Genomic DNA, 17,380 nt, shown 5'->3' on the forward strand with positions numbered 1-17,380 from the left:
TAGTAGTAGTAGTAGTAGTAGTAGTAGTAAGTAGTATGTAGAATAGTAGTATAGTAGTTAGTAGTAGTAAGTTGTTGTAAGTAGTAGTAGTAGAGTAGTAGTATATAGTAGTAGTAGTAGTGTAGTAGTATAGTATGTGTAGTAGTGTAGTAGTAGTAGTAGTAGGAGTAGTAAGTAGTAGTATAGTATAGTAGAGTAAGTAGTAGTAGTAGTAAATAGTAGTATAATAGTATAGTAAGTAGTAGTAGTAGTAGTAGTAGTATTGAGTATAGTAGATAAGTATAGTAGAGTTTAATAGTAATAGTAGTAGAAATATATAGTAGTAGTATGCTGAAATATAGATATATAGACAAATATAGGCGTTAAGTACATATCCCGTTTGTGTTTCGGCTACCATTATTGATAAAGTAAACATTTGTCTGCTATTGATGCTAAGCGTTTATCCCCCTCCCCCCCCCCCCCCCCCCCCAAAAAAAAAAAAAAACCCTCATAACATCCGCCCTCCCGGTTATAACGTACCAACGCACAAAATTATGTGTAACCTTTAACGTTAGACTATTATCTGATTGATAGAACGTAGTGAGGTCTACTCTTGAAAATGGCTCGCTAAAAACAAAAAACAAAAAGCTGAGTGACGTCAATTTCGTTCCCTCTATTGCATACTTTCAGATGTATAGTTGATGAAAACGTTAACGATGTTACTATGAATTAACTACTTTTTTGTCCGAATCAACAAATTACTGGTTACTAGGAATGGGATGACCGAGTAAAAACACCAGCGGCGTAGCCTGGTCATTTAGGAGCATGGGGCTGGATTTGAGATGGGTTGTCGCATATATATATATATATATATATATATATATATATATATATATAGAGAGAGAGAGAGAGAGAGAGAGAGAGGAGAGAGAGAAGAGAGAGAGAGAGAGAGAGAGAGAGAGAGAGAGAGAGAGAGAGAGAGAGGAGAGAGAGAGAGAGAGAGAATTTGATGCACTCAATTATTTTACCAAAATTTTATGTTCTTTGTAACTTGTTCTCATGCTAGCCAAATACTACCGCGATCGTGTCACAGGCGTCGGCGTGGTCGAGAATCAGCGAACGTCCAACTCAACTTTAGCGAAAATGCGATATAGGCAGCGATAAAGATAAGCGATAGCCACTGTCAATCTGTGCACCTATGTGAAGAGTACCAACGGTTTTCAATCTAGTGGTGATATTTAAATGTAAGTTAGACTTCTGATGGTTCAATGCTCTATGTGTTAAATTTTTCAAACAGGTAAATCCACTTCTTGTCCAAGACAATTCTGTATTGCTGTTATCGCCAAACAAAATACAATTAAAAGAAAATAAACTCTTATTTTCTATTCTCACCGATAGCCAAGGAAAACGACTATATCAATCTTTATCAAATTAAATGACTGATTCTGCTTCCCGTCTTTAATAGTGAGTACAAAATAGTTTGGTTGATGGGGACCGAGACTTTTAATCAAAAGTTTATTTTCCCTATTCAAAGAACTGGTATTGATAGTCAACAGATAATCAACGTGATTCATCACACTTAATAGCAATTAATTAAAATTTTAAAAACAAACACTGCACACATCATATTAACACACTCAAGTTAAAAGGGACAATGGGGAATTCAATATCACATGCCTGACACGCCTCGAAGAGGGATGGGTAACAGGTACAACACGATTGCCATCAATGGAACAATTAGGTCATTGTATGTGGCTGCGATAAAGAAAGCCACAATGACTCAGTTCAACGTCAAGATGCCTCTTGATGCCCACAGTCATAGCACACGGCAAACGTGAAATGCATCGCCTGGTTGTACCGTGGGAATATGGCTGGAAGCCTTCTCCACCTTTAAAGCCACACGCTGTACTGATTGGTCAGGGGCACGAGTACAACTCGAGCTGTAGTAAATTCAAAGCGGTGTGATTGGTTCAAGTTTTGAGGCTCTGTAAAGGTTTTTTAACACCAGGTCAACAATGAATTTCATTGTTTGTGAAACAGAAAAATTAAAAGTGTGACTTTTTATTGTTAAATTCTTACATACTTTCAAGACAATGACGACCTGTGGCTTAGCCTTAATAGCCTTTAAGGCCCTACGCCACTGAAAAACACCAATAACAAAGAAATGAACAAAAATTTATATAATATAGCTTCGAAAGAGAGCAAAATACCAAACACGTTTCGGGCTTAAAGCCATTCTTCAGTCAATAACGAAAACAATTAAAACATTAATACATCACATAAAATCTAGACATGCTTCAGAGAATTATTTCACACGGCTAATCAAGGCTAACTGCGAGAAAATGATCCTGATAAAGCGAGGAAGAGGATTTTATTTATTTATTTATTTTGATTTATTTCTATCAACCGATATTAAGGATAAATAGATTCAATTCGATTAAACAGTATGATTTACTAACCAAACTTAGATGATAATAAGAAATAAACAAAATCAGCTAAAACAACTAATGCTAGACACGTGGGAAGTAGAGGCAATCCGTGTTTCTTGTATTGCACATTAGGTTACCTGATAGGATGTCAATCCCACAAAGACTGAGAAACGGTTTTTGACTCGTAGACAGACAAAACGCTTTTTACCTTTTGATCAGAGAAGTGTTTTATTTTATTTCCATATATTTGTTAGATAAGATAAGATAAACTGTATGAATCTGCAGATGAAATTACATATATTATATCAATGATTAATATGATCTACAAAGTGTTAGAAAGTCTTAAACGTGACACGTTTTTAAAGTCTCGGGATAAATTCTTTTTTAACAAGTCCTGTGCCATTTTAACCAGTTAACTGCCGTTCTTTGGGGGAAAAAAACTTGCATTTAAAAATTTGGCCAGAAAACTGTCGTCAAATAAATCGATCGATATTTGAAGAACGAGTTTTCTGGCCAAATTTTTAAATACCTGTTTTTCCAAAGTACGTCAGTTGTGTAGTTAATCGACCGACTGATAAAGTAAAGTTTGTTGTTTTGTTTTCTGGCCCAAAGCTATAACTAAGACGTTTTGTTTTTTAACGATGGCATTGAGTGTCAGCTGATTGACGATGGCGTATTTTCTTCCGCCTAGTATATTATTTTTTAAACAAATAAGCCAAATTATTACATGAAAACAGAAGAATAAGAAGATGGTTTAAAAAAAAAAGGAAAGAAAAATATAAAGATATAGTTAACCTATAAAGATATAGTTAGCCTCTGCCCCCCCCCCCCCCCCAACCCCCCTTAAAAATGAGTTACCCAAAGGCTTCAAATTAATGTGCATGTGCGTATGTGTGCGTGTGTGTGTGTGTGTGTGTGTGTGTGTGTGTTTGTTGAATCTGGTAAAAAGCAGCTTATAATAGACACCAAAGGATACCAGACAATTATAAATATCCACTTAACCACCACCCCCCCCCCCCCCCCCCCCCCCCCCCCCAAAAAAAAATAAATAATCGGGATGAACTCCGATTGGACTCGTTGAAACGACAACACTGTAAATAGAAGTTGTGTGAATTGATTTGCTATCTTCCAGCAAAACAAAACAAAACCAAAACATATTGACGCTTCCAAAAGGTTTAATTATACGTAAATTAAATAGGTACTTAGAACCGTCAGCCGGCTTTGCAAATTATATTGCATTGCGAAAGTGGAGACGTCATGGAAATTCAATTCAAGTTACAATAAATTAAATATCAAATAACAAGAGACCCATATCTCCACTTACTCATCCCCTAACACACACACAAATACATACACCCATGCACACACATACACGCGCACCCACACAATGAGAAAGAGGTAGATGAGTCAGTTTATTACTACCGCGCGAAAAGATTGGAATCAAATTACATCAATAATCATTAGTTAGTTTTGATATTTGTGAGTTTTGTCGGGTAGGTTGACAGTTGATTCAGAGCATGGATATCTGTGCTATGGTTCAGAGCATGGATATCTGTGCTATGGTTCAGAGCAGTGACTTCTTATAATATACTATCAGTAGACAATGGTTCAGAGACATAGGATTCGCTGTCTTTCATGGAGTTCATGAGCACGTGAAGATTTCAATGGAACGGACGCTCCCATACACAAAACCGCAAAAGGAAGTAAGATAATTAAATCTCTATGTATGTGTGTGTGTGTGTGTGTGTGTGTGTGTGTGTGTGTGTGTGTGATTTTCCCCATGTCAGGGAATACTCATCAAGAAAACACCATCAAAACACAGCAATTGTCGTGTCATAGAAAAGCTTTTGTAACAAGACATAATATAGTTTTATAATGTGGACAACACACCAACGTGTTTTATTTTGTATTGCGTGTCAATAATTTGCTATCGTTGAGTATTTTGGATGTTACGGGAGCTCTGCGTCAATGAAGGATTTATTTGACAGACTATCTGTCAATTATCGGTGTTTGTATTAAGCTTATTAAACACAAAAGTACACAAAGACCCCGCAGCACGTAAGACTCCACTCGTAAGAGTTGGGGCAAAATAAAGTTTAGACTTCCTGACATGATTTATCGCTGGTGATTTCAATACGATGAATGTGTTATAAAGTCTATTGAAGGGCTGATTGTTTCGGCGTTTGTGCAACAACAAAAAACAAACAAACAAACAAAAATTAAAAAATTAAAAAAACGACCGCTCCTCAAATTTGGGTTGACATCACATTTTTTTTCTTTTGTGGTGATGATGGTGTAAGTGGGTTTACAGCGTTCTGTCGTGTCAGATTCAACATGTTAAAGTCACTTATATTATTTTTGCATGATTGTAGAATAGTGTGTTTTGTAATTGACTTGCTAGGCACGACTGGAGAGCATAATTGAATTGAAACGTGTGCGCATTGACCGTCATTTAGGCGTAAGGCGTTATAGCGACCTTATAAATGGGTAAAATGTGAAGAAAAAAAAGATCAGTCAAGTGGGTTTGCTTTAGTTTCCACAAGATGATCAAAGTTGACATCGAACTCCTGAACAAGGTAAATTAGGTCGAAGTCCACCAACACGGCGACCGGTGTGTGTGCGCGCCAAGTGTTCAGTGCTCAGCGTGCAGTGTTCTGTCCCTCTGTGGTGAACGTCGAACGTGTAACAGCAGTGTGGGTTGCTTAGTATTCGCTCATGCATTTATTCTTTCGAACTAGCGTGAGACAGTCAGTGTAAGCGAGTGTGCTGAGTGTGCTCATACGCCTCATATCAACTCAGTGACAGTGTGCGTGCTTTCTTTTTTTCTTCAAGGGTACTTTTTCACACTTGGACTAGTGATTTCACAACTAGCTTATGATTTCATTCGATTTTCATTGAATAAGTAGATAGTGGGCCTCATTGTGAGTGATTTTGAAACCTGTTTAATGTTCATGTTGGACTCTTAGTTAGATCATTATTGATATTTCTGTGAGTGGGCGAATTACTTGAATATTTTCTTCTTCCCTTTCTTTGCTTTCATTGTTTCAACAGCTGTTTTCTTCGTTGGTCAGTCGGAAGTGGTGAGTTTAAGAGATTTTTTTTTCTCCCGTTTTCATTTTGAAAGTTTTTTGTTTAAAAAAAAATTAATTTCTAATTGAGTTTCTGTGGTTTCAAAATCAATATTAGATTTAAGTTTGACGATGTTTAACTCTTACATTACAACTGTCACTGATACTGTTATTCTGTGTTTTAATTCTATTTCTCTTTCTTCCAACAAACCCATAGATCTATTTTCAGCTGTTCTTGTGAAAGAGTTTTTTCTTCTTTCCCATTTCTGATGGATAGGATTACGTAGTCACAGATTGTGTCTGATTTTAATTGTGATATTCATTCCTGGCATTATTCTATTAACGTGTATCATTGTAAGTATTCAGGACTTGTCGACGAGATCTGTGCGGTATTATCATGTACTTGATGGCTAAATTGAACATCTGACCATTTTATGGATTTGTTGTTTTGTTTTTTTGACGATTTGTTCATTTGTTTTTACCACTTGTTCTTTGTTTCTCAGACTCAGATAGCTTTATTGGGTTATTAATTTACAGGGTTTGCTTGTTGTTTTGTTTTTTTTTTCTTTTTTTTTTTTCCTGTTTTGTCTTTTTTAGGGGGGGGGGGGGGTTCAGCAGTACATAGTCATAGTAACATTGATTACCGCGTTTATTTGTTATTGAGTGGTTTTGATATTAAATCGTATTGGAATAAAACTTGATTTTACTATTCCCCAGACAACAATGTTAATATGTTATTATGATCTACCACGTCAATATCTGATGTTGTGTCGGTATGACCCAGAAAATGATGAATTAAATGAGTTCAACCTCTAATTGGTAACAAGTACTTAATTCATGTGATTTAGAGTTTTCACCAGTTCATTGTCGTAATCTGAAAAGACACGTATTTATTTAACATTTTGACAGAAAACTCGCCCTTCATATATCGATTGAGTTAAATGACTCTCGTCTTGGCAAAACCTCGCGAGGTCCCAGGTTTGAGAGTTTTTGCCAAAATGAGGGTCATTTAAACCGATTGATATTTGAAGGACGTGTTTCCTGGCCAAAGTTTCCAATAGGCCACGTGTCTTTCTAGAGTATGGCAATAAGCTTGTTAAGGGAACTACATTCACGCTTCTCAATGAAAGCTGTCCTAAAATTGTGTTGTAATCCTCCCCCGTCCCCCTACCTTATTCTTGTAATATATATATATATATATATATATATATATATATATATATATATATAAATATATATATATATACTTTTTCATCTCTCTCTCTCTCTCTCTCTCTCTCTCTCTCTCTCTCTCTCTCTCTCTCTCTCTCTCTCTCTCTCTTTCTCTTCCATTGCACACACGCACACACACATTTACAAATTTTCGCCTATATTATTATGACAATCTAATATAAATATATATATATGTATTCTGTGTTTACTTGATAAAGACCAAGGGCCGAAACGTCGTTTGTTTTGTGTTGTTCATTCATGAGTCAGATTTACTCCCTTTATCTTTATCTCCTAAAATTGTGTCGTTATAAGAAGCTTTGAAGTCGATTTTCAACGCCGGGTTCATACCGACAACAAACCAGGACTACGTTGTTTGTTAATGATGTAAAAAACAGTAATAAACAAAGATGAAGATAACATCGTCAAAAAAAAGTAGTACAAAATACCAAACAGGGAACGTTTCGGGCTCAAAACCCTTCTTCGACCAACAACAAAAAACACACAAAAAAACATAAATACCTAAGTTTTAAAAAACCAGATCAATGACAGAGAAATATTTCAGAGTTCAATGTCCAGAGACTGCACATTGAACGTATGTAATCTTGGGGGGAATTTCATTTCGTTTTGATGGGGGGAAAATATGCTTTCATCCATTACATAAACAAATTAAAAGAATCTCAACAGTTCGTATTACTTATCATTTTCAGACCTGCTACAATTACAAAAAGTTCGTTCTAAGTTTTGGCTCCAATTTCAGAACTTCGTGAGCATTTCTAAGTTATCAAACCTTAATGAAAACGAAAGTTGACGCCAGACTGCATAATTTAAATTATTTTGAAGTGTTATTATATACCTGTGAGAGTAAATTGCTGGTTATTAAAGTTAACTATTGCGACTACAATTTTTATCTCCTATAAATTACTAGTGGGCAGGTCCGCATTTTAATTTTACGTTTTCTTTACTGAGCCGATTCATACTAATTCATAATACCGTTTTGAGGTGATGGATCACAAATTATCAATACTGAAATTATCAATGTCTAGTTGAAATCTCTACGTGAGGCATTTCATGACATCTCAACGGATTTATTTGCACAGCGGGAGTCATTCATTCCAGTCCCCCTGACCTGCCGCACAATGACAAAATATTTTATTTTATTTTTGGCAGAAAACGCTAATGAGCCTCTCTCTCTCTCTCTCTCTCTCTCTCTCTCTCTCTCTCTCTCTCTCTCTCTCTCTCTCTCTCTCTCTCTCTCTCTTCTCCCTTTCTCTCTCTCTCTCTCTCTCTCTCTCTCTCTAATTTTATGTGTATGTGTGTCAATGTTTTTGGCCAAAATGATAAAAGGTGACTTGTCATTGTAATTTTAGGACTGTGTAGTGTATTACAACTCAGAACCACGTGCTTACCACGTGTGTTGATGCGAAACACACCGTCATCATTATTACTACCTGTATTGATAAATATATCGATATTTACTGTGCTGATAATGCTGTCTATTACTTTCTAAAGCCTACATCAAATGGATTGCTGATTTCTATTATACACAGCAGTACGTGTGAGCCTTTATCATATCACTTAATATTCTTATATAGACTTTTACATTGACATTTTTGTGCTAGCGAAGATACGAACAATGGCAAACACCGATCTTAATGGTAGTGCTGATAGTGGTGCTGGTGGTGACGGTGATGATGATTGTAATGGTGATAGCAACAATCATAGCAATGATAACAACAACGACAGTATTGGAGTCAAGTTCAACCTTTTGCCCAAAGACTGCAATGGCGATGATAAGACGAGTACACAGGATGATGACGATATCGATGTTGTGTTTGATGAGAACAGCAAATACGTCGTCAACCTCAACGTCTCCCTGGCACAAGGTTTGTACCACACAATATTATTGTTATTAACTTATCCTAACCTAATTTGTTGTTTTATTAACCATTTAACTGTAGTACTGTGGAAAAACTCGGACTTAAAACTTTGGTCAGAAAACTCGTCTTCAAATATCGATCAATTTGAATAACCCTCATCTTGGCAAAAACTGTCAAACCTGGAACTTCGCATGCTAAACGCGCTTTGCTTTATTTAGTCACCTGAAAGGCATGTGGGGGGGGGGGGGGGGGACAAACTACCATCTTATGGAGTGGAAATCGCACATTAGGCGCTCCAGTCACGTAGCGTCGTTGGCTCGGCGATGCATAACAACGTTAAGCGATGCTGAGCTTTGTCATCGACAAGTTGGATGACAATGTAAAAAAAACTATGGTTCCAGCTTTGTGACTCTGGGCAAGGCACTTTACGCACATTGCTATACTTGACTCTGGTGTGAATGAGTACCAGGCTAAAGACTGCGATTGGAATTTTTACGAATGCAAGGGGGGGGGGGGGGGGAACGTTAAACAGGCTACTTATATTCTATCAAATGGAAATTTTGTTCCATGTGTCCTGTCGGGAAATCTGTTTTGAGCGCATTGAACATGTTGAATCTCTTGTAATGCGCTTCTTAAATATTAAATCTGAAAACAGTGTGTTTGAATCAGTGCAGGACAAAGCAGAAAGAAAGCTACCTATGAAAAAAGCCATTCCAAAAAACCAGCCTGCTTCAACTGGGAATCGAACCTCAAACCTCATGATTACCGGTCAGACGTGCTACCAATACATCTCTAAAGGTAGCATGTCTGACTGTTTCAAACACTTTTATCCAGACCTTACTCTTACGTTCCCTAGTTTGTCTCTTTGATACTTAAAAATTGAAATTATTTCCATTGGTTTTCAGCAGGCCTCATTAAACCAATTTCCATTTCATACAACTCAATACGTACTTTCTGTTTTGTTTTATGCGTATTAGCACTCTAACGATCCGTCAGAGGATAATTATTATAATCAGCAGTGATGCCAAAACTCCGGTCTGGAACAAAAAAAAATCCGGATTCCGGGCAACTTCCGTCAAATTCCGGTGAGGTCAATTTGTTCCAAGGATACCCTCCCCCCCCTCCAACCACCACATCATCACTACTACTACAACCATCATCACTACCATTGCTACTGCAACCACCATCACCACATCATCATCACTACCACTACTACTACAACCACCATCACATCATCATCGCTACCACTACTACAACCACAACCACCGCATCATCATTACTGCCACTACTACTACAACCACCACCACCATATCATTATCACTACCACTACTGCTAAACCATCACCACCACCACTTAATCATTACTACCACTACTACAACCACAGCTACAACCACCAGCACCACTCATCATCACTACCACTCTTACTACAACCACCACCACATCGTCATCACTGCCAATACTAATACTACTACAATCACTACCACCACATTATCATCACTACCACTACTACAACCACCACCATATCATCATCACTACCAATAATACTACAACCACCACCACCACATCATCATCACTACCACTACTACTACAACCACCACCACATCATCATCACTACTACTACAACCACCACCACATCATCATCACAACCACTACTACTACTACTACAACAACCACCACCACCACTCATCATCACGACTACTACTACAACCACCACCACCACATCATCATGACTCCCACTACTACTACAACCACCACCACCACCACCACATCATCATCACTACCACTACAACAACCACTATCACATCATCATCATCCTCACTATCACCAGCACTACAATCACTACCATTAGGTTTTGGAGCTTTACTTCATTTAAAATAAGGAAACTTTGGGATTGTATTTGGCAATGTGTTTATATATCATAATATAATTCTAATCAGTTATCTATTTAGAACTATACAATATGTAAATACAATGCCAAATACCATTCCAATTCACTTTTCTCATGTGCGGAAATTCCTCTTTCGACATTGAAATTCCCGTGAGCCAAAATATACAGTCGGCGTCTCTGTAATCAGGCTCTCATTAACATCTAGGTCGAGTGCTCAAATATGTGGACATATTATTATCGTATCGTATGATCTTTGGATCATTGTCACACATCTGTTCTCTGACCACGATCCACCTCATGTAACCCGCTCCTTTTACCAATAGTAGGAAAATCATCACATTCGGTACGATGCAAACATTTTTCTTATTCAGAGTTGTTTTATATCCTTTCTTTAAAAAATATAGCTTTGTGGAGAACATTGTGCTTATTTGAGTCAATAAAAAAATTATACTGTGCTTGAGCGGCCAGCTGTAAATCCAGACCCCAATCTCAAAACAACTACAAGAAACAAGCAAGGAGTAATTTCGAGATTTGGAACATTGTTGAAGCAGAATGGAATGCGTCACAGCAAATGGCATGAACCTCTTGATAAACTCTATGGGCAGACTTGTCCGAGCAATGATTGGAAATCGCGTGGCCATACGAATACTGACTCTGTTGCGTCAAATTAAATTTTTCCCTTTATTTCCGAGGCAGAGCAACTCTTTGGGTCGTCGTTACTTTTAGGGATTATGTATGTGTACTGATGAAATTTGGCTCGCTTATATTAAAGATCTTGCTCATATGTTTTACATAACTTTTGTCCAATTTTGTTTTTAGAAACTCAAATGAATTCACTCAAACAAGTGTTCAGTACTTTTACACATGCGTGTATCATCTGTACCTCTCCGCCATTGTTTATGTTGTCTTAAAAGCAAAATGGCAGGCTGACACAAATTCAACACAGCACATTCACGCATATTCACACACTCCTACTTTTGGTTCAATAAAAAATGAATTTACTTACTTAACAAAATGTTAAGCTTAATATCCAAATCAATGGAAGTGCGATATAATCGATAGTTAGTTTATAAAAGGCTCATCATATTATATAATTTCTTGCAGTCATATAAACAAGATGTCAGTAATTCATTAAATCATTATAATTAGACTCTTTACCCAGCTTGCCCAATTGTTACTGGGCGGACAGTGGAAAGCGGTATCAAATGATGATGATGATACTTATAGTCCTTTATATAATAAGCTTCTTACACCAGTTAACTGCCGGACTTTGGAAAGACATGTACTAAAACACTTGGCCCACAAAACTCAGCCTTCAAATGTCGATCGATTTTAATGACCCTCATCTTGGCAAAAACTCTCAAACCTGGGACCTCGCGAGGGTCATTTAAATCTTCGATGGACGAGTTTTCTGGCCAAATTACCTGTCTTCCTAGAGAATGGCAGTTAACGTGTTAAGTCCCAATGTGTGTGCCTCCAATTTTGTAAAAATGGAGCGAGTGGCGTCCGCCACGCCAGATTTTACTAGATGTATCGGATTGGCCGTAAAATGTATTTGAAATGAGCGAAATATTTTGTTTTCTTTTTGAAAAATTTAATAAAAATTGACAGCTCCATCTGGTGGACAAGAGACAATCGTACCATGTAAACAATATTATAATGTCGATTTTCGTGAAATTAGTTACCCCCCCCCCCCCCATCTCCCGTGTTGAGGATTGGTTAAATACACTGCAACTTCTGGTTGCAGAGTGATGGCATCTTTTTTTTTTTTTTTCTAGCCTAAATAAATGATGGTCGTCAATAATGATCATTCATCTTTCCGTTGCGTAATCACAAGAATATGCCTATACATCATGCAACGAAATAGCCATGCTATGCCACCTTATGAGTCGATATGTAATTTATTCAGTGTAAGTTGCACATTTCCAAGGAGTTTTGAACTGGAACAGAGGAAGATGTGACGTCACGACTTCTGCTCCCCATTGTTGTGAGCAGAAAATGAGAGCCCTATATAACGGCAGGCTTCCACCGCTGTGACAAATTAAAGTGATTAGATACTTGATTACAAACTAATAAACTACGCAGAACTAGGGGGGGGGGGGGGGGGGGGGGGGGGAGAAGTCAATCATCCCGTGTCTTGATACATCGTGACACGGCTGATTCGCTGTCATTGATTTTGTTTATCTGTCAACAAACATTTCCATGTATTATGTGATTTCTAAACACGTAAATATCACAAGTTTGTTTGCTAATTGATAATCTGTTGATGGATGTGCTTGAATTCTACAATGAGCGTCAATATAGGCCAGAGTTTAACGTGTCATAGAGCTATAACATTGTGTCACACTTAAAAATGTCGACTACAGTGTAAAAAGCAAATAAAAGTAGGCGCAGCATGAAGTGTATTAAAATCTATCGAAATTGATAAACTTTTTAATACATTTATCAAATCTGCAAAAGAGAGGCATGAAAATCGACAGCTCAAAATACAGGAAAATTTAATATTGTTAAAGAAGTCGGGTGCGATGTGCGTTTATTACGCAATCTACTATCCTATAGGGAAGAAACATAGCGTAATGCTTGAAAGCATAACGACAATAGTATACAAGAACACGTTTTATTCTGGAAAAAAAATCACTTTTACTCTTGCGTTTATTTACAAACTGCATTTTAATCTTGCCTAGTTTGTCAGGAGCTATCACTACTATCAGAAACCAATGGTTGAGATGCATGATGCTGGTATTCCATCAGGAGATAATGAAATGCATTACCATTGTTCCAAATTCATTGTCTTTTTCTTATCCATTGTCATTTTCAAATGAATTAAATTTGACCCCCCCCCCCCCCCTTTTTTTTTTAAAAAAAAAAAAAGGAAAGAGGAGAGAGAAAAAAAAAACAACACAAAGACAGCAAGGAAAATTACACGTACTTCAGCTTTGTACATGTACGCTTACTTTTGCATATTGAATCATACTGTTTTAATAGCACAATGTAGGTAGACTTTTATGATTACGAGCCGTAAAAGTGTGTGGATGGATGATCTGTATTGACGGCCAGCAATTATTTAGGCTAGAAATCAGAAGATCAGTTGCACAATGTATTTATTCCAGTCCTCCGGAGGACTATGTTGATATTTTCAATGATAGTGGAACCAGTATATTCAGGTCACACTGTTGTCCTCTGTTGATTTATTGATTAACATAACAAATTAGATGCATATAGGTATATGTACATTCGTTTTTATTTTCAGCTAACAAAAGAAACTGGGCTTGATCAGATTATAGTTGATGGGTGACCTGTGCTTGTGTCTGGATGAGGCATTTAGTGATCTCAAACTAAGTACACTGATAGTGTACTCTCGGAATCAACATCTGTTCCCTATTTGAACTAATTCTCCTTTGTCTTCCTTATTCTTGGATGCTTTAATTGTAATTCTTGAACTTTTTACTATCCCATTTTCTTCCTTTTTACCGGCGCTGGTATGACCTAAATGTGATGCAAGCGTCGTAAAAATCCTTCAAAACAAAACAAACAGCTCATTACCGCAATCGGAGCGTGTCAGAGTCAGCAACTGCAGCAACAATACTACCAAGTATATTATCGAGAGATGCAAAATCTTGTTATGTGACAAGTCAAGCGATTTTGAACATGGTCAGTGATTGATAATAAGAATCGTAAACCTCTAACCCAAGGCTATACCCACAAATAAATCACTTTATTATACGCCAAACCCTAATTAGCTTGGACTGACACCTACCTGGTGGTGGTTAAGGGTATTTATTATAGTGCTAGTACAAAATTGTGCTTAGCAGGCAGCGAGTGATGTATAAATTCGAAAAACTGTTCGATACAACCTGTCAGTGAGATAATTGAAGTGTTATAGCGCTATCCAGTCATAATGATTCAATAGAAATGCTCTATATACATGTGCGTTATTTATTTATTTTTCATCTTTAGTGGTAAAGTAGTAGTAGTTGTGTTCTTTATCCATAATTTGAACAGTTTCATTGTCTCTTTTTCTTATCTACCACCCCTCCCCACCACCACCACCCCCCTGCCTCCATTTCCTGTTTTCCTCAATCCTACGACCATGAAAATTCTGTAGAGGAGGATGCTGACAGTTTATTTTACGTACGCTATGAGGTAAGAATCAAATTGAGATACTAGGGAGCAGGTACTGGTGTAAAATAAAGATCTGAAAAAGTTTTATGAAACAGTGCTAGACAAAGCAAGATAGAAAAATACAAGAAAAAAAAACCATCCCAAAAAATCAGTTTTCCTCGACTGGGGATCGAACCTCATAACTCCTGATTACCAGTCAGAACCGGTCGAGGAAGACTGTTTTTCTTTTTTTTTTTTTTTTTTTTGGATGTTTTTTTTTTCTTTTTGTTTCTTTCTTTTTCTGGCATTGTTTCATACAGACTTTTTTTTTCAGATCTTTATCTATGAGGTAAACCCGCTTTATTTGTTATTTTCAGTGTTATCGAATGACACGGTTTACGCAATGCATTGATTATCATGCCTGCATTTCTATAATGATCTTGACAATGGTAATCATTACGTTGTTTTTTTGTTTTAATGATGAAAGTACAACAATAATGATGGTAATGTAAATTATCGGCATGGGTCATGTTATGCAATTGTTTGCAAATGTTAAATGAGTTAGGGTCAATAAAAAGATACGCAGATCTGTCATTTATATATATATATATATATATATATATATATATATATATATATATATATATATATATATATATATATATTATATATTATATTATATTATCTTATATTTAATTGGTACAGAACTCGCTGGGGGTCTCGATAGCTCAATTGGTAATGCACTCGCTTCGAGATCAATCCCGGGTGCATTCGAGATATTTTTTCTGACCCCCTGTCCACCCAGCAGTGATTGGGTCTGTTAGATCTGGCGGAAAGTACTTTGCGATAGACTAGTGTCCAGTCAAAATGATAGCGAGCAAATTGCTGTTGTCCGTTTCACGCTACAGAAACCGGGATAAACTCCGGCTCCATGGGCCTATTGGCACTGAAGGACTACAGTACGCGCTGGTTTCCAGCACGCAGTATTCCATGACACTCTGCAATACAGCACGCTGGAGCTGGGTGGCCCAATTTATCTATATATAATAAGTGGTTACCTCCCATGGGAATCGGGTATCGGTACGCTTTTTTGGCTTCTCCCGAGTCCGTGCTAGAATTTAGCGAGTATTGCACATACACCAACGTGTACTTAATTACAGGCCTGATAACTCAAAAGTGTTATGGTCTCATTGCTGGAAAGAAAAGACATTTAAACCAACTCAAATGACTGTCCATAACAATATCATCAATGCTGCCGTTGTTTTTAAAAACACAGTACTATGTGCAATGTTAACCAAATAGCACATACACATACTGTGTTCTTTAATAAAACGACAGAATGGTAAATCAAGCCCAAAACTGCGTTCGGCTATCAGACTTGCTAATATGTGTAAGTTTATTGTACAGATTTTTTTGGTAACCTAGTTTAACCAAATTCAAATTTTTCAATCTTAAGATTCAAGAAAAATCATTTTAAAAGGTTGAAGTTTGTTTTTTTTTAACTCAGAAAAATATATTCTTCTAAATGTAACTATACATCATCAATTCTACAGCATTTTAAGACTGACAATACAAATAAATAATAATGCAAAAATGTAATTTTTTGTTGGATAAAGATTTTTAGTTGAAAATTTGGATTTTTGGATGGAAATCCGCCGATAATGTTCTTTTCTACATGTGGCAGGTCTAAATAAGTTGTCTTTACAAGATGGTCAAAGTATTTTCCATGGTTTTATCGTGGTCAACATGAAACGATTAATGTGAACAGTAATAATGAAATAATTTAAATTCTTGGTTTTGCCGATAGTATTGTGACCAAAACTCCGTAAATCAAAAGCTGACGCGTTCGACTGTCTTGCTATCATGGGCTTTTGTTTTAAATCCCATTCCTATTAATGCCAGTTTAATTATCCTTTATTTTATTTTTTAAAATCGGATTTTTAATATGCGTATAATAAGTGAAAGTTACGTTCAAAGCTGAAAAAAATCTTAAATTTTGTGATCAGATGAAGTAAAATGTTAACTATCATCATCATCGTCATCTTGGTCATCATGATGATCATCATCATCATCATTTTGACATTGTGACCTGCATAAGTTTATGCCATAAAGAAGGCTTTCATCTGACGGGACTAAATTATTACTTTGACGTCCTTTCTTTCCCAGAATTTAAACCTCAAAGATTTCCACGCCGAAGTCCGAGCCATACGAGATGTGGACCTGGCGTTGTCCAGCTCTGTGGTCCTCCTTGACCTCCACGCCAACAGCCTGTCTGAGATCGTCCAGTCCATGTTGTCTTCCCTGGTCACAGCAGTCCCCGATTGCCCCATCAATGTATCCTCCGCCAAACCAGTTATATTTGCCTCACAGTCTGGTAAGCAAAAGCGTTTAAATTTCTCATTTTGTTTTCTGTTTCTTATCATAGTCCAATTTTCCAGTTGATCTTCTTCTTCTTCTTCTCCTTCTTCTTCTTCTTCTTCTTCTTCTTCTTCTTCTTCTTCTTCTTCTTCTTCTTCTTCTTCTTCTTCTTCTTCTTCTTCGTCATAGTAGTAACGTCAAGTTTAAGGACCGAACTACACTTGATTTTTTTGTAAAGTAGAAGAAAAAAAAAAAAAGAAATTGATGTACTTGTCGTATAATGAACGTTGGTGCTTGAGGATTTTATTCAAGACACTCTGATACAAAATGATTTAAAAAGTATAGTCCGGCATACCTCAGCACCAGGTGGTAGGCGATTCCATAGTATAATATAAGATGGGTAGTAGAAATGGAGGTGAGTGTTTCATCTTCGTGGTGGAATCGTCATTCGATTTATTTCGTTAGGGA

The 17,380-nt window shown here is 36.9% G+C and overlaps 1 protein-coding gene across 18 annotated transcripts in view; it reads left to right on the forward strand.

Annotated features, from left to right (window-relative positions):
• Positions 1–4,030: 4,030 nt before the first annotated feature.
• Positions 4,031–17,380, forward strand: part of LOC144978422 (solute carrier family 4 member 11-like) — a 45,025-nt gene continuing 31,675 nt past the window's right edge. The window contains exons 1-5 of one of the 18 annotated variants that reach the window (XM_078924496.1): positions 5,159–5,488; positions 5,694–5,830; positions 8,198–8,571; positions 14,559–14,596; positions 16,721–16,928. In XM_078924496.1, the coding sequence (XP_078780622.1) occupies positions 8,322–8,571; positions 14,559–14,596; positions 16,721–16,928 (496 nt within the window). In that variant the 5' untranslated portion in view covers positions 5,159–5,488; positions 5,694–5,830; positions 8,198–8,321. Of the gene's footprint in view, positions 4,112–5,056; positions 5,831–6,193; positions 6,296–8,197; positions 8,572–14,558; positions 14,597–16,720; positions 16,929–17,380 lie in introns of those variants that run through there. The other 17 variants (XM_078924569.1, XM_078924513.1, XM_078924532.1 and 14 more) reach the window with 17 other exon arrangements.

The sequence above is a fragment of the Berghia stephanieae genome, chromosome 1 (assembly GCF_034508935.2).
Source record: "Berghia stephanieae isolate SIO BIC M18660-M18661 chromosome 1, UCSD_Bste_1.3, whole genome shotgun sequence".
NCBI lineage: Eukaryota > Metazoa > Mollusca > Gastropoda > Nudibranchia > Aeolidiidae > Berghia > Berghia stephanieae.